The sequence below is a fragment of the Pan paniscus genome, chromosome 20, assembly GCF_029289425.2.
Source record: "Pan paniscus chromosome 20, NHGRI_mPanPan1-v2.0_pri, whole genome shotgun sequence".
In the NCBI taxonomy this organism is placed as follows: Eukaryota; Metazoa; Chordata; class Mammalia; order Primates; family Hominidae; genus Pan; species Pan paniscus.
The window spans coordinates 56328418-56350256 of NC_073269.2; the positions used below are offsets into that span (position 1 = coordinate 56328418).

Sequence of the window (21839 nt, forward strand, 5' to 3'; positions counted from 1 at the left end):
AGGTCGCAGTGAGGCAAGATCTCGCCACTGCACTCCAGCCTGGGCGACAGAGCAAGACTCCGTCTCAAAAAACAAACAAAACAAAAAACTGAAACAGTCAATCATCGTCAATGTTGCTGTCCTTGGTGGTGGCGTGAATGCTCAGATGTGAGTTTTGTGACTGTCCTTGTTATTGTCACTGTTGTTCCTGCTGTGTGTCACTCTGAGCCCAGTGCCCGGCCCGCAGCAGGCACTAGGTAAGCGTTTGCTGTAACTCTCTCCCCCCCATCCCTCCCTGCTCATTGCAGATACGAGATCCTGACACCCAATGCCATCCCCAAGGGCTTCATGGATGGGAAACAGGCCTGTGAAAAGATGGTGAGTGGGGCAGAGCCTGGAGTGCGTGTGTGTGTGTGCATGCATGTGTGTGTGCGTGTGTGTGCATGTGTGTGTGCATGCATGTGTGTGCATGCGTGTGTGTGCATGCATTTGTGTGCAGGGGCCCAGGTGGTGGGGGAGTGGGGCTGGGATCTCCCCTTCATTGACCTTCCTCATTACCTCTCCCTATCACCACCCCCACCCCCGCTTCCTCATCATCCCCTATCACCCCCCTCCCCGTCACCCCATCACCCCCTCCCCATCACCACTCCCCCATCACCCCCTCCCCCATTACCCCCTCTCCCCAATCACCACCCCTTCCCTATCACTCCCCCTCCTCGCCACCGCCTCCCCCATTACTCCCCCTCCTCACCACCCCCACTCCCCCATCACCCCCTCTCCGTCATCACCCCTCTCCCACCCCTCACAGATCCAGGCGCTGGAACTGGACCCCAACCTCTACCGCGTGGGACAGAGCAAGATCTTCTTCCGGGCTGGGGTCCTGGCCCAGCTGGAAGAGGAGCGAGACCTGAAGGTCACCGACATCATCGTCTCCTTCCAGGCAGCTGCCCGGGGATACCTGGCTCGCAGGTGGGCAGCCACGCTGTTTCTCCCAGGGTCCTGTTGGCTGAGGCTGGGTCAGGGAGGGGTTGACCAGATGGCTCTAGGTGTCAGGGCCTCCAGGACGGGTGCAAGGCTGAGGAGCAGGTGGATGGAGCCGCCGGGTGTCCAGGCTTCTTGGTTCTGCAGTCCCTGAGGGGCCCTGTGGGCAGGCCCTGTTCAGAGTAAGACTGGCAACACAGAGGCTGGACTTAGCCACAGGGTGACCAGCTGTCCTAGTGGGCCTGGGTCTGGGTTTCCCAGGGTGCAGGACTTCCAGTGCTAAAACAGAGAAAGCCCGGGGCAACCCAGGTCAAGCCGTCTGCTCTCCCTGGCCAGGCCCTCGAGGGGCTCCAGTCTGGAGGTGAGACTTCCATGGGCACAGAGTCCCAGTCCCGGGTAAGACCTGCTTTGATGGGGGCCATAGAGGTGCAGCGAGGAGGCCCTGCTGCAGGCCATGACTCCCCCAGGCCACACCGGACAAGCAGGTGGATGAAGGGAAATGGGAAAGGTGATCAAGGCAGGAGCGAGCTTGTGCAAAGGCCCAACGATGCAAGATCCTGGCACGCTTCAGGAATACAGGGAGTTTGCGGGAGAGTCTCCTTCCTCCTTAGAAGTAGCTCAGAGAGGCCGGGCGCGGTGGCTCACACCTGTAATCCCAGCACTTTGGGAGGCCAAGGCGGGCGGATCACTTGAGGTCAGGAGTTCGAGACAAGCCTGGCCAACATGGTGAAACCCCATCTCTACTAAAAATACAAAAATTAGCCGTAATCCCAGCTACTCAGGAGGCCGAGGCAGGAGAATGGCTTGAACTCGGGAAGCAGAGACTGCAGTGAGCCAAGATCATGTCACTGCACTCCAGCCTGGGTGGCAGAGTGAGACTCTGTATCAAAAAAAAAAAGGCTGAAAGAATAGAGTGGCAGGAAAGGATGGCCCAAACACCAGGCTGAGTGGGGCCTTGTCCAGAGGAGCTAGGGAGCCATGGAGGGCTGTGAGCAGGGGAGGGGTGGGTCAGCTCTGGGTGTAGAAAGACTCTGGAGGCGTGTTGGGATGGGCTGATAGGAGAGGCTGGAGAAGGAGGCCAGGCAGAGGGTCCAGGCAAGGGAGGGTGGGGCCTGAACTGCGGCTGGGGCTTTGGGACTGGGCAGAGAGAGTCGGGAGCAGGGGGACGAACGGCCAGAACACAGTGAGATCTCAAAGTAATAAGAGTGCCTGCACACAGTAGGCATTTTATGATGGCTGACTAAGTGAAAGGAGCTTGGCTTGGTCAGGCATGGTGGCCCATGCCTGTAATCTCAGCACTTTGGGAGGCCGAGGTGAGTAGATCACTTCAGGTGGGGAGTTGGAGAGCAGCCCGGCCAACATGGCAAAACCCCATCTCTACTAAAAATACAAAAATTAGCCGAGTGTTGTGGCACGCACCTGTAATCCTAGCTACTTGGGAGGTGAGGCAGGAGAATTGCTTGAACCTGGGAGGTGGAGGTTGCAGTGAGCCCAGATCATGCCATTGCACTCCAGCCTGGGCAACAGAGCAAGACTCTGTCTCAGAAAAACAAAGAAAGAAAGAAAGAAAATAAATAAGAAAGGAGCTTGGCTCTCTTGCTAAGGGGATGGCGCCTGGAGGCTCCCACTCTGCCCCTCACCCATTTCCCCACCCAGGGCCTTCCAGAAGCGCCAGCAGCAGCAGAGTGCCCTGAGGGTGATGCAGCGGAACTGTGCGGCCTACCTCAAGCTGAGACACTGGCAGTGGTGGCGGCTGTTTACCAAGGTGAGGGCAGCCTGGGGAGGTGGCCCCAGCAGGGAGAGGATAGGGCCTTGCGGCTTGGTCTGCTTGACAAGTGACTTCCTCCATGTGGGCCTCAGTTTTCTGCATCACTAAAATGGGGCCAGTCGGCCCAGCCTTTGCTAGCTGGGATTCTTTAGTTAGCAAGCAACAAGAAAAATCTGACTCGAACCAACATGGATCAAAGATTCAAGACAATGTGGGCTGCACCTGGATCCAGGGGTCCCCAAGACTTCTGTTCAAGGATTTGCTGGAAGGACTCACAGAACTTAGAAAAGCTGGTGTACTCACAGCTACAGTTTATCACAATACAAAGATACAGATTGAAAACAGCAAAGGTGCCGGGTGCGGTGGCTCACACCTGTAATCCCAGCAGTTTGAGAGGCCGAGGCGGGTGGATCACTTGAGGTCAGGAGTTCGAGACCAGCCTGGCCAATATGGGGAAATCCTGTCTCTACTAAAGATACAAAAATTAGCTGGGCATGGTGGCAGGTGCCTGTACTCCCAGCTACTTGGGAGGCTGAGGCAGGAGAATCACTCAAACCTAGGAGGTGGAGGTTGCAGTGAGCCAAGATTGTGTCACTACATGTAGCCTGGGCAATGGAGCAAGACTCTGTCTCAAAAAAAAAGAAAAAAGAAAAGAGCAAAGGTTAAAAAAAAAAAAGTACATAAGTGTCTCGGAGAGACCAAGCATGAGCCTACAGCTGCTCTCTCCCAGTGAAGTTGTGTGGACAACACTTAGCTTTTCCCAGCAATGAAGTATGATAATATGCACAGAGTATTGCTAACCAGGGAAGCTCACCTGAGCCTTGATGTCCAGCATTTTTCCTGGGGCTGGTCACACAGGCATGGACAGGGTCACACACATGGTGACCTCAGTTACTCAGTCTCCAGCCCCTCCAGAGTCAAACTGATGCCATGTGGCCCAGGGCCCCCACCACAGATCCCATCGTTAGCATAGACTATCCAGGGTGGCCCAAGGCTCCAGGTAAACCAAGACACTCTTATCAGATGGGACATTCTAAGGACTTAGAGGTAACCTCCCAGGAGCCCATCAAGGGCCAGACTTTTCTTAGGAATGTGCGGGGTTTGGACAACCCAGGTCTGCTGAGTTAACCCTTTACTGCACAAGGGTCCAAACAGTGACGTCAGTATGCAGTGTTCTGCGTCTCCCGCTTGGCTTTCCTCCGTGATGATCACCAACAGAGGCTTTCCACACAGGGGCCACCAGCAGATGGAGTCTTGCCCCTAACCACCTTGGCCAGCCTGGTCTCTCTTATCATAGAGCTCCAGCCAGATTCCCAGGTTTCATGCTCATTGGCCCAGCTGGAGTCATGTGACCATCCCAGAGCCAGTTAGTAGGGATCAGATGAGCCAGGCTGGCATCACATGCCTACCCAAAGCAGAGGGTGCCAAGCCAGGTCGCCATGCACCATGGAGCTCAGGGACTAGGTGTTCCCCCAGGGGGAAATTGGAAAGGAATGAGAAGGATGGAGGTTTTGGGGGCAGTAATGTAATTCTGAATACGATGTCTGAGAGATCAGCCTGCATTCCCTTGGTCAGTGTTAACTGAGCACCTACTATGTGCCCAGAACTTTTATAGAGGCTGGGGTAAATGGTGATTAAAAAGAGACAAGGTCCTGCCACCATGGAGCTCACAGTCTGGGACAAGAGTTGCTGCACTGCGGCTTGTGGGCCAGATGGCTGTTTTTGCAAAAGCCCTTTTGTTAGCATGGTGTCTGCAGCTGCATCTGAGCTACAACAGCTGAGTGGAGTAGGTAAACAGCCAGAAGCTGAGGTTAGTGGCTCACACCTGTAATCCCAGCACTTCGGGAGGCCAAGGCAGGAGCATCACTTGAGCCCAAAAGTTCGAGACCAGCCTGGGCAACAAAGTGAGACCCTCATCTCTACAAAAAAAAAATAATAATAACTGGGTGTAGTGGTGCACACCTGTAGTCCCAGCTACTTGGGAGGAAGGATTGCTTAAGCCCAGGGGTATGAGGCTACAGTAAGCCATGATCGCATCACTGCACTACAGCTTGGGTGACAAGAGTGAGACCCTGTCTCGAAAAAATAAATCAAAATTAAAAACTGGCCAGGCACGGAGGCGTATGCCTGTAATCCCAGCAGTTTGGGAGGCTGAGGCGGGTGGATCACTTCAGGTCAGGGGTTTGAGCCCAGCCTGGCCAATATGATGGAACCCTGTCACTACTAAAAATACAAAAATTAGCTGGATGTGGTGTCAGGCAACTGTAATCCCAGCTACTCAGGAGGCTGAGGCAGGTGAATCGCTTGAACCTGGAAGGTGAAGGTTGCAGTGAGCCAAGATCGCACCACTGCACTCCAGCCTGGGTGACAGAGTGAGACTCTGTCTCAAAATAAATAAATAAATAAAAATAAAAATTAATAATAAATAAAAAACAGCCAGGGTGGCCTGTAAAATCTCAAATATTTCCTGCCTGGCCCTTGAAGAAAAAGTTTGCCTACCTTAGGTGTTGGGGGTTGGGGTCAAGTAGGATTTGATTGGCATCATTTGAGAAATGTGAATGATACCTGCGAAAGATGCTAGGAGTTGGGGCAGAAAAGGAGAGAATAGAAGGGATACAGAATTGGGTGGAGAGGAAAAGAATCAAGTAGACTTGTGTAGAACGGAGTAGAATATGATTGAACAGAAATTATCAGAGCAGATCTCACTTAGCAAGGGCGACGAGGTTTTGTGAAATTTTTGTTTCAGTTCTGTGTGTACCTCTGTCACTGCAGCCTGAATCATGCCATGTAAAGCTCACCTTTACTAAGGACCTTGGACTAACAGGCTTAAGAAACACTGGCCTTTGGCCAGGCACGGTGGCTCATGCCTATATCCCAACACTTTGGGAGGCTGAGGCAGGTGGATTACTTGAGGCCGGGAGTTGGAGACCAGCCTGGCCAACATAGCGAAACCCTCTCTACTGAAAACACAAAAATTAGCCGGGCGTGGTGGCGGGTGCCTGTAATCCCAGCTACTCGGAAGGCTGAGGCAGGAGAATCGCTTGAACCTGGGAGGCAGAGGTTGCAGTGAGCCGAGATCCCACCACTGCACTCCAGCCTGGGCGAGAGAGCAAGACTCTGTCGAAAGGAAGGAAGGAAGGGAGGGAGGGTGGAAGAAGGAAGGAAGGAAGGAAAGAAGGAAAAAAGGAAGGAAAGAAGGAAGGAAAGAAGGAAGGAAGGAAGGAAGGAAGGAAGGACTGTTCCACAGAATAGCAGCAGCCACAGTACACAGTGTCTCTTGGATGTGGAAGGATCCTTTAGCCAGAGAGATTAGATAGATCAATAGTGTATTTCGTGGTGCTTGCCTGTACCTGTCAGTGTTCTAGGCCTGTGACCAGGGACTGTTGCCAAGGCGGGGACACACAGCTAATAGGTGGAGGAGAAGGGATTTGAACCCAGAAACTCAAACCCCCCTAAGAGTGTGAGGTCTTGGCCCCTGAAGTCAGCCATTCCACCCCCTTTCACCTCCACCTAGGTGAAGCCACTGCTGCAGGTGACGCGGCAGGATGAGGTGCTGCAGGCACGGGCCCAGGAGCTGCAGAAAGTGCAGGAGCTACAGCAGCAGAGCGCCCGCGAAGTTGGGGAGCTCCAGGGCCGAGTGGCACAGGTGAGGGGGCGGGGGCAGGGCGTGGGGGCGTGTCTTCGGGGTGGGGCTGTGTCGCATGGGTGGAGCCAGGTGTGAGGGGCGGGGCTTCCGGCTGAGCCAGCCTGTGCCCAGGCCGGGCTGTCGGGAGGATGGGAGCAAAGCTAAGGTGTACTGAGGCCGGGCGGGGATTGGGGCTGTTTAGTTTGGTTGAGTCGTGACGTACAGGGAGGAGGGCCCTGGGGGTGTAGCCAGGGTATGGGCCTGGTAGGGGTGGGGTGGGAGAGTCCTGCAGAGCCAGAATGGAGCTGGGCTGTAGGATCTGGGGGCAGGGGCCTCAGCTGTGGCCGGGCTATGGTATGCAGGTGGCGAACTTATAACTGTTTCCAGTATTTTAGCTATCTTAAAATAATGCTAGAACATTTGGGAGGCTGGCGCGGGCAGATCACCTGAGGTCAGGAGTTCAAGACCACTCTGGCCAACATGGTGAAACCCCGTCTCTACTAAAAATGCAAAAATTAGCCGGGTGTGATGGCGCACGCCTGTAATCCCAGCTACTCTGGGAGGTGGAGGTTGCAGTGAGCCGAGATGGCGCCACCGCACTCCAGCCTGGTCGGCAGAGTGAGACTCTGTCTCAAAAATAATAATAATAATAATAATAATGATGCTAGAACAAACCCCTTCTTGAGCATTTTTCTGTTTGCCTTTTCTGCATTATTTCCTGTGGTTACATTTTAGGTATGAAATGTATTAAATGAAATGTGAGGTAGTAGAAAGACCCCTCGGGGGTTATTTGAAGGATGGACTGGAAGGGGAAAGGCTAGAGTCTGGGAGGCTGGGGAGGGGGCTGGAGAGAGACAGGTGAGAGAAGGAAAGACCTGAGCCTGTTGGGGCTATAGGGACAGAGAGGAGGGGCCAGAGAGAGCAGGGGTGCAGACTGATGGCTGTGAGAGGTGAGGGAGGGCATCCCCAGGATTCTGACTTAGTGATTAGGGGGATGTGGGCTCATCCTGAGATGGGGACCTGATGGGGAGGAGGTGGGGACACCGTGTCCTCCTGCCCCTCAGTCCTGCCCTGGAGAACTTAAAGGCCAAAGCAAGTTATAAGGCAGCTGGCACCCAGTGCAGGTTGCCCTGGGAGCACTGCCTGCTGACCACTAACCTCCCACACACTCCCCAGCTGGAAGAGGAGCGCGCCCGCCTGGCAGAGCAATTGCGAGCAGAGGCAGAACTGTGTGCAGAGGCCGAGGAGACGCGGGGGAGGCTGGCAGCCCGCAAGCAGGAGCTGGAGCTGGTGGTGTCAGAGCTGGAGGCTCGCGTGGGCGAGGAGGAGGAGTGCAGCCGTCAAATGCAAACCGAGAAGAAGAGGCTGCAGCAGCACATACAGGTCTGGCCCCCTGCATGCCCACCAGGCCACCCTCCAGACCCCTCTGTCTACACCATCCACCTTTGCTTCTACAAACCGTGTGTCTTTGGGCCATGAATTTGTAGAAAACTCAGTTCTAAGTGAATTTGCAAAAAGAATACATTTTTGATTCAGATCACGGGAGACCTTAAAATGTGTGAGCTTCACCTATGGGTGGATCCAGGCATCCAAGTGATATGTTCAGCTTCAGGCCTGGCTGGATCCAGGTGTCTGAGTGATTTCCTCAGCTTCAGGCATGGCTGGATGCAGGAATCCAAGTGATATCCTCAGCTTCAGGCATGGCTGGATCCAGGCGCCTAAGTGATGTCCTCAGCTTCAGGCATGGCTGGATCCAGGCATCCAAGTGATATCCTCAGCTGGAGGAGTCAGAGTCTTGCTCTGTCGCCCAGGCTGGAGTGCAGTGGCACCATCTCAGCTCACTGCAACCTCCGTCTCCCAGGCTGAAGCAATTCTCCTGCCTCAGCCTCTACAGCAGTATCTGGGATTACAGGTGTGTACCACCACATCCAGCTAATGTTTTTTTATTTTTAGTAGAGACAGGGTTTCAGTATGTTGGCTAGGCTGGTCTCGAACTCCTGACCTCAGGTGATCCGCCCACCTCAGCCTTCCAAGGTGCCGGGATTACAGGCGTGAGCCACCATGTCCGGCCCAGTAGTGTTTTAATCAACTTCTCTTGATCCCTTTGGTGAGGGAGGGACCCTACCCTAGGTTTATGGGGATGGCTGAGCACACAGCACTGGACACCAGACAGGTGAGGGGGGCCAACATCACACCACAGACGGCCACATGGGTGTTGCCCTCAAGAGCAGAGTGAACAAGCAGGGGCTGTGGGAAACAGGCTTTGTCACAACAACAGGTGGAGGTGACCCCTGGGTGCCGTGGGAAAATGTGTTTGGTTTGTTTCGGTAATTCCATGGGCTGGCAGGGAGCTGGAATGTGCTTCTCAGGGATAAGCAGGCACTGTGCCTGGTCCCCAGGATAAGGAGGGTCCCCAGATAAGGCTGGGGGACCTTATCTATGGGAGCAGAGGGAGTAGGAGGACTTTTGTTTAGGCCATTTGAGGCCCCTGCTACTTTTAGCAAATGTCAAGGCAGCACATAAAATTGAGTCTTGGCTAGGTGCAGTGGCTCAATCTGTAATCCCGGCACTTTGGGAGGATCTCTTAAGCCCGGGGGTTCAAGACCAGCCTAGGCAATGAAGTGAAACCATTTCTCTACAAAAACAAAAACACAAAAATTAGCTAGGCATGGTGTCACACACCTGTAGTGTCGTCACACTACCCACGAGGTCTGAGGTGGGAGGATCACCTGAGCCCAGGAGGTCAAGGCTGCAGTGAGCTGTGATGGCACCACTGCACTCCAGCCTGAGTGACAGAATGAGACCTTTCTCAAACAGAATAAAATAGGCTGGGCGCGATGGCTCACTCCTGTAATCCCAATACTTTGGGAGGCCGAGGTTGGTGGATCACCTGAAGTTAGGAGTTCAAGGCCAGTCTGGCCAACATGGTGAAACCCCATCTCTACTAAAAATACAAAAAATTAGCCAGGTGTGGTAGTGGGTGCCTGTAATCCCAGCTACTCGAGAGGCTGAGGCAGGAAAGTCACTTGAACCCCGGGAGGTGGAGATTGCAGTGAGCCAAGATTGCACCATTGCACTCCAGCCTGGGCAACAAGAGCAAAACTCCATCTCAAAAAAAAAAAAAAAAAAGAAAAGAAAAGAAATTTAAACAGAATAAAATAAAATAAATTCGAAAAATAAAATTAAGTCTTGATTTCCAGTGTGCCCGATGACTGTCATATTGGCAGTACCCATTTCTATAATTTGTGTATTTACTATGTTTATTTTATTTTTAAAACTATTTATTATTTATTTATTTTTTTGAGACAGAGTCTCACTCTGTTGCCCAGGCTGGAGTGCAGTGGCGCGATCTCAGCTCACTGCAAGCTCCGCCTCCTGGGTTCACGCCATTCTCCTGCCTCAGCCTCCAGAGTAGCTGGGACTACAGGCACCCGCCACCGCGCCCGGCTAATTTTTTGTATTTTTAGTAGAGACGGGGTTTCACCGTGTTAGCCAGGATGGTCTCGATCTGCTGACCTCGTGATCCGCCTGCCTTGGCCTCCCAAAGTCCTGGGATTACAGGCGCGAGCCACTGCGCCCGACCTATTTACTATGTTTATAGTTTATAATCTGTACCCCTAACCCCCACACAAGAATGTGATTTCCACAAGGATAGGTGTTCCTTTTTTTTTTCAGAGGCAAGATCTCGCTCTGTTACCCAGACTTCAGTGCAGTGGTGCGGTCATCTCTCACTGCAGAAGGACAGGCACTTTTACCCATCCTCAGTGCCTAGAACCGTGCCTGGCATACACTAGGCACTCAATAAATGCTTGTTGAGCTAATGAATGAAATGGGAAAGCCTATAAGAGTTTGATCCTTCCCGGCCTCACCCAGGGCATGGACATCTCTGAACCACAAGCCCCGGGGATCCGTGGGCCGGCCATCCCCACTCCCATCCTTCCCCATCACACTCCATCTATTGGCCCAGTATCCTCACTCCTCCTGCCTCCCCACCCCAGGAGCTAGAGGCCCACCTTGAGGCTGAGGAGGGGGCGCGGCAGAAGCTGCAGCTGGACAAGGTGACGACAGAGGCAAAAATGAAGAAATTTGAAGAGGACCTGCTGCTCCTGGAAGACCAGAATTCCAAGCTGAGCAAGGTTGGGGGCCTGAGGGCAGCTGGGAAAGTGGGGATGGGGTGCACTGGTGGGTTAATGAATGGTGAACTTCAAGCCATGGGGGTTACCACACTGCAGTTCTCAGGTGTGCACCGGTGGGGGTGGGATGGGTCTATAGACCCAAGGGAATGGGAAGGAGAGGGAGGTGTAGGGGGAGGAAGGTCAGAGAAGGGTGAAGAGGAGCAGAAACATAGATGAGAACAACACCAGAAGCTGCAGATCAGGTAGGGGCTGCTCCTGGCCCAGCTCCTCCTGACTGCCCCCCATCCCACTCCACCCCTCAGGAGCGGAAGCTGCTGGAAGATCGCCTGGCCGAGTTCTCATCCCAGGCAGCAGAGGAGGAGGAGAAGGTCAAGAGCCTCAATAAGCTACGGCTCAAATATGAGGCCACAATCGCAGACATGGAGGGTGAGCTCCCGCCCAGCCAGTAGGGGTCTGTGTGTGCTCTAATGGGGGATCTCAGGCAAGCCTCATGTGCTACAGGGCCTCAGTGGCTGTGTCTGCTAAATGGGATAGGAAGGAAGGATCAGGGCGGATTGAGTGTCCTCCCAGCTCTTGAGTTCTTAATGCATCTCTAAATCCAACTCTCTTTCTCTCCTTGGTGTCTTGGGTTGTCCTCCTTTCTTCCCATCTGACTGTCCCACTGTCTGTCTGTTTCAGACATGTTTTTGTCTCCCTGTCCCTTCCTGTTGACTTAGAATCAGAAACAGAAGGGAAGGGGCACAGGGAGGAGGCAGGGCTGTAGACACAGGGCAGAGAGAGTCAGAGGGTGGAGGCATGGGCTGTCGGTGGGGATGAGGAGGAGAGGACAGTGCGTCTACGACAACATTGTGGGAAGAGTCCCTGAGATAGATGGGGAAGGTGGGAGGAGGAGAAGGCGTTAAGGGAGGTGCGGAGCTTAGCCTTATATGTGACTGGGGGCCTGTGGTCTCTGTGAGAGCGGCTGAGCGTGCAGGCCTGGAGTCCTCATGCACGGCCCCCACCCCTGCCTCCAGACCGCCTACGGAAGGAGGAGAAGGGTCGCCAGGAGCTGGAGAAGCTGAAGCGGAGGCTGGATGGGGAGAGCTCAGAGCTGCAGGAGCAGATGGTGGAGCAGCAACAGCGGGCAGAGGAACTGCGGGCCCAGCTGGGTCGCAAGGAGGAGGAGCTGCAGGCTGCCCTGGCCAGGTGCAGGGTGGGGTGGGCTTGGTGGGGTAAGCAGCACGGGTGCATGGCCGGCCAGCGCGGGGTGCCCAAGTCAGAAGCTCCTGGGTACAAACCCCAGTGGAGCCACTCACCAGCCACAGACAGGCCACATCCCCTCCAAGCCTCAGTGTCCCCTTCTGTCAAATGAAGATAGCAAGAGTTCCAGGCCCACTAGGTTAAGGGAAAAGTGAAACAAGACTCTATGTGTCTGGTAACTTGCATAACAGTGCACAACGAGAACAAGAAAATGCTATTTCTAGGCCAAGTATGATGGCTCACACCTGCAATCCCAGTACTTTGGGAGGCCAAGACCGGTGGATCACTTGAGGTCAGGAGTTTGAAACCAGCCTGGCTAACATGGCAAAACCCTGTCTCTACTAAAAATACAAAAGTTAGCTGGGTGTGGTGGCGGGCGCCTGTAATCCCAGCTACTCAGGAGACTTAAGCATGAGAATTGCTTGAACCCAGGAGGCAGAGGTTGCAGTGAGCCGAGATCACACCACTGCACTCTAGCCTGGGCAACCGAGCAAGACTATGTCAAAAAAAAAAAAAAAAAAAAAAAAGAGCTATTTCTTCCTCTTCCCTGCTTGGCCTCCCCACACCAAACAGCCCAGAATCAGCTGAGATTTGACAAGTGGCCTATGTTAGGAATCATAATAATTATATTTACACTCGTTCACAGTAATTGAGCTCCTACTGTATGCCAAATGTGGTGCTTAGTGTTTCAAATGCTTTTTATGCGCTGTGCTTCACGCAATCTAAGACCCACTTGATTACAAGTACAGCTCCATTTCGGAGATGTTAAAATGTGAAAAACTGTGCATCTTAGAGTTGATGGAACATGGGGGGTGTGTGTGTGTGTGTGTGGTTAAGAACACGTCTTTGTTTTGTTTTGAAACGGAGTCTTGCCCTGTTTCCCAGGCTGGAGTGCAATGGTGTGATTTCGGCTCACTGCAACCTCTGCCTCCCAGGTTCAAGCAATTCTTGTACTTCAGCCTCCCAAGTAGCTGGGATTACAGGCGCCCGCCAACAAGCTAATTTTCGTATTTTTAGTAGAGACGGGCTTTCACCATGTTGCGCAGGCTGGTCTGGAACTCCCAACCTCAGGTGATCCATTCACTGAGGTTAGGATTATAGGCGTGAGGCACTGCACCCGGCCGTGAACACACATCTTTGAGTCTGACTTCTGGGTTGGAATCCTGGCTTCTCCCCTTTCTAGTCATGTGACCTCATGCAAATCATATCACCTCTCTAGCCTCAGTTTTTTCATCTATAAAGTGGGGTAATTGTAGACGCTACTCCTAAGGTTAGTGTGAGGGTTAAAGAAGAAAGTGCTCCTCAGACACTTCGCATACCCTGAGCCCTCAATAAATGCCCGATGTTTCTGTTACTACTTTTATTACTCTTGTTAATTTTTTTCTTTTTTACTGAGGTGAAATTCACATAAAAGTAACCATTTTTTAAATGTACAATTCAGTAGATTTTGCCCATTCACAATGCTGTGTAACCATCACCTCTAACTAGTTCTAGAACATTTTCTCTTTTATTGAGCTGGAGTCTTGCCCTGTCGCCCAGGCTGGAGTGCAGTGGCGTGATCTTGCCTCACTACATCCTCCGCCTCCTGGGTTCAAGCAATCCTCCTGCCTCAGCCTCCCGAGTGGCTGGGACTACAGGTGCCCACCACCACACCCAGCTAATTTTTGTATTTTTAGCAGAGACGGGGTTTCACTATGTTGGCCAGGCTGGTCTCGAACTCCTGACCCCAGGTGATCCACCTGCCTTGGCCTCCCAAAGTGCTGGGATTACAGGCATGAGCCACTGTGCTGGCCTCCAGAACTTTTTTATCACCCCCAAAAGGAAACCCTGTATGTATTAACCAATCACAGCCAGGCACAGTGACTCACGCCATAATCCAGCACTCTGAGAGTAGGAGGCAGGAGGGTCGCCTGAGCCCAGGAATTCAAGACCAGCCTGGGCAATATAATGAGACCCTGTCTCTACAAAAAACTTTTAAAAATTAGCCAAGCATGGTGGCATGTGCCTGTAGTCCCAGCTACTTAGAGGACTGAGGTGGGAGGATCCTTTGAACCTGGGAAGTCGAGGCTGCAGTGAGCTATGATTGTGCCACTGCACTCTGGTGTAGGTGACAGAACGAGACCCTCTCTCTCAAAAAAAAAAAAAAAAAAGAAAGCAGCCACTCCCCATCCCTCCTTCTCCCCAGCCTGGCAGCCTCTGATCCACTTTCTGTCTAAATAGAATTTGCCTATTCTAGATATTTCATACAACATGTGGCCTTTTGTGCTTTAGTTATTTTTATCGCCATCTCCCCAGCAACCCTGGTAAAGGGGAGTGTTCATCGTCATGTCCTCCCACAAATCAGGACCCTGCCCTTCTTAAGTCACTTGTCGGAGCAGGGGGCCAGGAGAGGATACTAAGCCAGGCCTGTGTGGCTCCTGAACCATTAACCCCCAGGTCCCAGTTGGTGCTGCCCCCAGATCCAGCTTCTCTTTGCAATGACGCTGCGTGAAGGGACAGGAAGCCACATCCCTGTGAGAGCTGTAAGGAGGGACTCCGGGCCAACCCAGCCACTCACGGACCGGGTAACCTCGGCAAGTGCTTTCTCCGCGCTGGACCTCAGTTTCCTCATTTGGCAGGAACGTTAAATGCGGTGATACAAGTAAAGCACTGGCATGAGGCAGGAACTTACTAAGTGTCTCCTATGATTACTGTTGCTGTCATTCCCACTTTACAGCTAAGAAAACTGAGGTTCGAAATGAGTCAGGCTGGGCGAAGTGGCTCACTCCTGCAATCCCAGCACTTTGTAAGGCCGAGGTGGGAGGATGACTTGAGGCCAGGAGTTCGAGACCAGCCCTAGGCAACATAGGCAGACCCTGTCTCTTTGGGGAAAAAAAATTAGCCAGGCATAGTGGACCGCACCTGTGGTCTCAGCTACACGGGATGCTGTGGTAGGAGGATCACTTGAGCCCAGGAATTTGAGGCTGCAGTGAGCCGTGACTACAGCACTGCACTCCAGCATGGGCAGCAGAGCGAGACCCTGTCTCAGAAAACTTAAGTTAGTACTGGAGCCAAGTGCCCAGTGGCAGAGAGAGGATTCTAACCTGGGACTGGCCACTCCCAAAGCCCACATCCAGCCTCTCAGTCCCCAGAAATCATTGCTTCGCCCTTGCCTGCCCCTGTACCAACTCCATGGTTCTTGTCACCCCCAGGGCAGAAGACGAGGGTGGGGCCCGGGCCCAGCTGCTGAAATCCCTGCGGGAGGCTCAAGCAGCCCTGGCCGAGGCCCAGGAGGACCTGGAGTCTGAGCGTGTGGCCAGGACCAAGGCGGAGAAGCAGCGCCGGGACCTGGGCGAGGAGCTGGAGGCGCTGCGGGGCGAGCTGGAGGACACGCTGGACTCCACCAACGCACAGCAGGAGCTCCGGTGAGGCCCGGTGGCAGGCCGCTGTCACAGCCTGTGCACGTACAGGGCTGGGGGAAGGACTTAGGTGCAAAGTCTCTGTCTATACAGAGGCTTACTTATTGTACAGTTGTTCATGAACCACCGGCTCTAGGTCCGGCCTGGGTCAAGCTGGGGACAGAGATGGGTCGGACCCAGGTGTTACCCTTGGGAACTTCCAGTCTCAGGGGAGGCAGATTCAGGCAAAGACAATCTCAACCCAGAACAAGGGGTGCTTTAGCGGAGTAACACGGGGCACTGTGGGTGATAAGTGAAGACCCCTAAATCAAGTCTATGGGAGATCCAGGAAGACTTTCCTGAGGAAGGGCCTTTTGGAAAAGGGTTTTGAAAGGTGAATAGGAGTTCACCCTTAAAGTCACACTCCTTCCACAGCATCACCACCCAGATCTCCTGGGGAGCATAACATGAGGCCCTCATATTTTAAGGAAACATGAAAAGGAGAAACAACCAGCTCCCCCAAAGCCCCTGCCTTCCTCTGCTCTGAAATTCCCTTCCTCTCTCCTTTCCCCCAATAAAGGTCCAAGAGGGAACAGGAGGTGACGGAGCTGAAGAAGACTCTGGAGGAGGAGACTCGCATCCACGAAGCGGCAGTGCAGGAGCTGAGGCAGCGCCACGGCCAGGCCCTGGGGGAGCTGGCGGAGCAGCTGGAGCAGGCCCGGAGGGTGGGTTGGGGCAGGGGGACAGGGCAGAGGGGCCACGGGGAGGGCAGGGCAGGACGCGGGGTTGGAGGAGGTACCGCTGGCTGGTTCTAGGCCAGCTCATCTCCCTGGGCCCCTTTCCTCACGCATTCATGTGCATCTTTCATTCAGCAAGCATTAATGGGGTGTGGACTATGTTCCAGGAGCATTGCTGGGGAACCAGCCATGAACCCAACAACCAGCACTGCCTTCCCTTGTGGAGCTTTCCTTTTAGTGAGAGAGGCAGAGAGTAAACAATATAAACATTTTCAGTTTATATTGGGGTGATAAGTGCTATGGGGCCATAATGAACAGGAAAAAGGGATCAGAATTCTAAGGCGGGTGAGTTTTTAAGTAGAGAGGCTGTGGAGGTATTCTGCGAGAAGGTGACATCAGGGTAAAAAACTGAGGGAGTGGCCGGGCATGGTGGCTCATGCCTGTAACTTTGGGAGGCTGAGGCAGGCAGATCACTTGAGGCCAGGAGTTCGAGACCAGCCTGGGCAACATGGTGAAACCCCATCTCTACTAAAAATACAAAAACTAGCTGGGCGTGGTGGCACACACGCCTATAGTCCCAGCTACTTGAGAGGCTGAGGCAGGAGAATCACTTGAACCCAAGAAGCAGAGGTTGCAGTGAGCCAAGATTGTACCATTCCACTCCAGCCTGGGTGACACAGCAAGACTCTGTCTCAAAAAACAAACAAACAAACAAACAAAAATGGGCCAGACGTGGTGGCTCATGGCTGTAATCCCAGCACTTTGGGAGGCTGAGGTGGGTGGATCACCTGAGGTCAGGAGTTCAAGACCAGCCTGGCCAACATGGCAAAACCCCATCTCTACTAAAAACACAAAAAATTAGCCGGGCGTGGTGGTGGGCGCCTGTAATCCTAGCTACTTGGGAGGCTGAGACAGGAGAATCACTTGAACCTGGGAGGCGGAGGTTGCAGTGAGCAGAGATCGTGCCTTTGCACTCCAGCTTGGGCAACAAGAGTGAAGCACTGTCTCAAAAAAAAAAAAAAAAATTGGGAGTGAGGGGTGAGCTATTTGTTCACTGGGAGAAGTGTGTTCCAGGCAGAGGGAACAGCCAGTGCAAAAGCCCTGAGACGGGAATGTGCCTGGCCTGGTCCAGGAAAGGCCTCATAGATCTTTGCTCATCTCCTTCCCACACCAGGGCAAAGGTGCATGGGAGAAGACCCGGCTGGCCCTGGAGGCTGAGGTGTCCGAGCTGCGGGCAGAACTGAGCAGCCTGCAGACTGCACGTCAGGAGGGTGAGCAGCGGAGGCGCCGCCTGGAGTCACAGCTGCAGGAGGTGCAGGGCCGGGCTGGTGATGGGGAGAGGGCACGAGCAGAGGCTGCTGAGAAGCTGCAGCGAGCCCAGGTAAGTGGGGTGGCCAGGGCAGGGGTTTCTGCTGTGTGACCTTGGTGACATGCCTGCCCTCTCTGGGCTTCTATTTGGTCCATATCAAACCAATTGTCTCGTTTGGCTCTTCCAACATAATCATGTACAAGTCTGGGCACAGTGGCTTATGTCTGTAATTCTAGCACTTGAGAGGCCAAGGCAGGAGGATTGCTTGAGCCCAGGAGTTCAAGACCAGCCTGGGCAACATAGTGAGACCCCATCTTCAGAAAAAAAAATTTTTTAATTAGCCAGGTATGCTGGCATGTGCCTGTAGTCCCAGCTACTCAGGGGACTGAGGAAGGAGGATCCCTTGAGCCTGGGAGCTCGAGGCTGCAATGAGCTATGATTGTGCCACTGCACTCTAGCCTGAGCAACAAAGTGAGATCCTGTCTCAAAATAATAATAATAATACCCAGTACTTTGGGAGGCCGAGGCGGGCAGATCACCTGAAGTCGGAAGTTCGAGACCAGCCTGACCAACATGGAGAAACCCCGTCTCTACTAAAAAAAAAAAAATACAAAATTAGCCGGGCGTGGTGGCGCATGCCTGTAATCCCAGCTACTCAAGAGGCTGAGGCAGGAGAATCACTTGAACCCGGGAGGCAGAGGTTGTGATGAGCTGAGATCGCGCCATTGCATTCCAGCCTGGGCAACGAGAGTGAAACTCTATCTCAAATAATAATAATAATAATTCACTCATTTAAGGTGTGCAATTCAATGGATTTTGGTATATTCACAGAGTGGTATGGCCATCACCATAATCTAATTTTGGACCATTTTCATTATCCCAAAAAGAAATCCTATACCCTTTAGCTATCATCCCCCACTTCTCCCCCACCCCACCCAGGGAACCACTAATCTCCTTTCTGTCTTTACTGATCTCCCATTCTGGAGATCTTATATAAATGGAATCCTACTATATATGGGTGGCCTTTGTGGCTGCCTTCTTTTACTTAACATAACGGTTTCAAGATTCATCTGTGTTGCAGCTTGTAGCATAATTCCTTTTTTATTTTTTAATTTTTAAAACACCAGCTGGGTGCAGTGGCTCATGCCTGTAATCCCAGCACTTTGGCAGCGGAGGTGGGTGGGTCACCTGAGGTCAGGATTTCAAGACCAGCTGCCTGACCAACATGGTGAAACTTCGTCTCTACTAAAAATACAAAATTAGCCGGGTGTGGTGGCACATGCCTGTAATCCTAGCTACTTGGGAGGCTAAGGCAGGAGAATCACTTGCACCTGGGATGCGGAGGTTGCAGTGAGCCGAGATTGCACCATTGCGCTCTAGCCTGGACAACAAGAGTGAAACTCTGTCTCAAAAAAACCCCAAAAAACAATAGCATGCAATAGATCCATATACCTTTCTATTGCCGAATAATGCCCGTTGTATGGCTATTCCACATTTGTTTATCCATTCGTTTATTGATGGACATTGGGGCTGTTCCCGCCTCTTGGCGATGGTGAGTAATGCCACTAAGAACATTCCGGTACGAGTTTCTGCATAGGCCTATGTCTTCATTTCTTTTGGGTATGCACCTAGGAGCGGAATTGTTGGGTCATGTGGGAACCCTATGTTTAAGCATCTGTGGATCTGCCAGACTGTTTTCCACGGCAGCTGTAACATTTCACATTCCCGCCAGTGTGGTAGAGAGTTGAGGCAGATGGGGTCACTGGGTGGAAGCCACGATTGGAGGGCTTCATTCCCATCCCTTCCCTGCAGGCTGAACTGGAGAATGTGTCTGGGGCGCTGAACGAGGCTGAGTCCAAAACCATCCGTCTTAGCAAGGAGCTGAGCAGCACAGAAGCCCAGCTGCACGATGCCCAGGTGACCCTGCCTGCCCTTCGGCTCCACTGTCACCCTCCCCTCCTTGTCCTCCCAGCCACACCTGACATTGCCGTCTCCTCCATTTACAGGAGCTGCTGCAGGAGGAGACCAGGGCGAAATTGGCCTTGGGGTCCCGGGTGCGAGCCATGGAGGCTGAGGCAGCTGGGCTGCGTGAGCAGCTGGAGGAGGAGGCAGCTGCCAGGGAACGGGCGGGCCATGAACTGCAGACTGCCCAGGCCCAGGTGAGCAGCCCTACGTAAGACCTTCAGGGAGGCACAGCCCCCCTCACTGCTCCTCCTGGGTTCCCCAGCTCAGGGATGGCCACGCTGCCCACCTTCTCATAGGCCAGACCCATGGGTGCCTTTCTCATCTCTGACTCCCCCTTACCCCCCACAGCCCATGCCCAGCCCTGGCTGTCCTGACCCCTGACTCTCAGCCTCATCCCTTGTCCCAGCTCCAGCTCAGCCCCAGCTCCAGTGCCGTCCTCTCCCATCTAGATCCTCCTCTTGGCCTCTGGGCCTCCAGCCCCTCCCCTAACAGCTCATCCCCTGCACAGCCCCAGAAGCTTCTTTCTTTACCTGGAGCTGACCCTGTCCCTCCTCTGCTCACAGCTCTCCCACGCCTCCCCAGTACTCCTAGACAAAGTCCATGCCTCTCAGTCAGGCATTGAGGCCCTGCAATCTCTGGTCCTTCCTCTGCCTTTAGCTGTTTTCATCTCTATCTCTGCTTTCCTATTTTATTTGAAAAAAACCTTTTATTTTTCCAGACTTAGCATTAGGCTCCCCTGTGGGAAGTTTCCTGACCCGTCTTCTCTTTCTCCTCTGTCCCAACTCCAGTCACCTTGGGCTGGGACTGTCTCTGCCCATGAGTCTCCCCACCAGACTGAGAGCCCCTTCAAACTAGAATCCCATCAGAGTTAGATCCAGGTCTGTAGCACAGCCTGATATAGGGCCTGATGTATGGTAGGCTTTGAGAAATGCCTATTGAATGAATGAGTGATGGTACATGCCTGCAGATATCCTTCAACTGGCAGACTTCTATGCATACTTCAAGACCCATCTCAAATGCTCCTCCTTCAGGAAGTTTCTCCTGAATGTTCTAAACAGATTCTGAGCACTTCCTGTGGACCTCCATAGCTCCCATACTGCTACCTTAACCCCTATCACCCTGGCTGTGACTCTGTGTCTCCCCCAGCAGCCGAGGGGCTCCCCAGGAAAGACTCCAGGTCTGATTCACCTCTGCATCTTGGAGGGAGTAATTTTAATTCCCTGGAAGAACTAGGGCTCATAGTATTCACAACTTCACACCACTCAGAGGCAGAAGAGCCCAGCAGAGTGACCCCTTTCCCTCTTCAGGCCTCAGTCTCTTCATCCTGGAAATGGAGCACCACCAGCTTACACCTTGGTCACTCATGGCCGTGACCACCAACCACCCTCTCTCTCCTCCCCTCAGCTTTCCGAGTGGCGGCGGCGCCAGGAGGAGGAGGCAGGGGCACTGGAGGCAGGGGAGGAGGCACGGCGCCGGGCAGCCCGGGAGGCCGAGGCCCTGACCCAGCGCCTGGCAGAAAAGACAGAGACCGTGGATCGGCTGGAGCGGGGCCGCCGCCGGCTGCAGCAGGAGCTGGACGACGCCACCATGGACCTGGAGCAGCAGCGGCAGCTTGTGAGCACCCTGGAGAAGAAGCAGCGCAAGTTTGACCAGGTGGGGCACCTCAGTTCACCCAGCCGGGGAATCAGCAAGTCCATCTACGCTTCCCCTGGTCGTTGTGAGGAACCAGTAATCCGTGCTGTCACGGCTCAACTAGGCAGTTGTAGTGGACCAGGAAGCAAGACCCTTCTTTGCTCTGGGCCTCTGTAAAATAGGACATCCCTCTGTCCTGATTCATGCCTCTTGCCACAGCATAATTCCTCCTAGCACCCACTTTTACCTTCAGAGCTGCCCTGGTTTTTGGATGACAAAATATACGAATACCTTCAGTACCCCAGAGGTTGCTTATGAGAATTAAATCAAATAACTCATCTCACTTCTGCTGATTCACGGGGTACCTCAGGCAAGTTGCTTTTTCCATCTCAGCTTCAGTTCGCCCGTCTGGAAAATGGCAATAATACCAAGCATCTGGCAGCCTGAGGATGAAATAAAAATCACAGAACCTTAGAGAGTTCAGATCAGGCAATCCTGAGGTTCAGATCCCAATTCGGCCTCTTGATGGCTGTGTGGCTTGGGCAAATTGCTCAACCTCTCTGTGCTTTATTTTATTCATTTAGAAAATGCAGTGTGAGGCTGGGCCCTGTGGCTCATGCCTGTAATCCCAGCACTTTGGGAGGCCAAGGCGGGCGGATTGCCTGAGCTCTGGAGTTCACGACCAGCATGGGCAACACAGTGAAACCCCGTCTCTACTAAAATACAAAAAAATTAGCTGGGCGTGGCGGTGTGCGCCTGTAATCCCAGCTACTCGGGAGGCTGAGGCAGGAGAATCACTTGAACTGGAAAGGCGGAGGTTGCAGTGAGCCAAGATCGTGCCACTGCACTCCGGCCTGGGTGACAGAGCAAGACTCCATCTCAAAAAAAAAATTAAAAATTAAAAAAATTTTTTAAAAATTGTCATTTCCCTGTAGGTGGTGCAATATGTTTTTCTAGCTGACTTACGATTTCTCTCTTTATGTTTGGTTCTTAGTGGTTTGACTGTGATACGCCCAGCTGTGGGTTTTTTGTATTTATCCTGCTTTAGATTCACTGTGCTTCCTGTAGCTGTGGGTTGATGTTTTTGTTCA

At 53.1% G+C, this 21839-nt stretch overlaps 1 protein-coding gene across 8 annotated transcripts in view; it reads left to right on the forward strand.

Moving 5' to 3' along the window:
* Positions 1-21839, forward strand: part of MYH14 (myosin heavy chain 14) — a 104173-nt gene that overhangs the window by 56680 nt on the left and 25654 nt on the right. For all 8 annotated transcript variants that reach the window (XM_034946507.2, XM_057300577.2, XM_057300578.2 and 5 more), the window contains 14 exons: positions 288-357; positions 788-948; positions 2617-2725; positions 6243-6374; positions 7530-7736; positions 10352-10489; positions 10792-10915; positions 11503-11674; positions 14920-15132; positions 15686-15830; positions 17017-17223; positions 18964-19068; positions 19158-19310; positions 20521-20769. In XM_034946507.2, the coding sequence (XP_034802398.2) occupies positions 288-357; positions 788-948; positions 2617-2725; positions 6243-6374; positions 7530-7736; positions 10352-10489; positions 10792-10915; positions 11503-11674; positions 14920-15132; positions 15686-15830; positions 17017-17223; positions 18964-19068; positions 19158-19310; positions 20521-20769 (2185 nt within the window). The remainder of the gene's footprint in view (positions 1-287; positions 358-787; positions 949-2616; positions 2726-6242; positions 6375-7529; positions 7737-10351; positions 10490-10791; positions 10916-11502; positions 11675-14919; positions 15133-15685; positions 15831-17016; positions 17224-18963; positions 19069-19157; positions 19311-20520; positions 20770-21839) is intronic.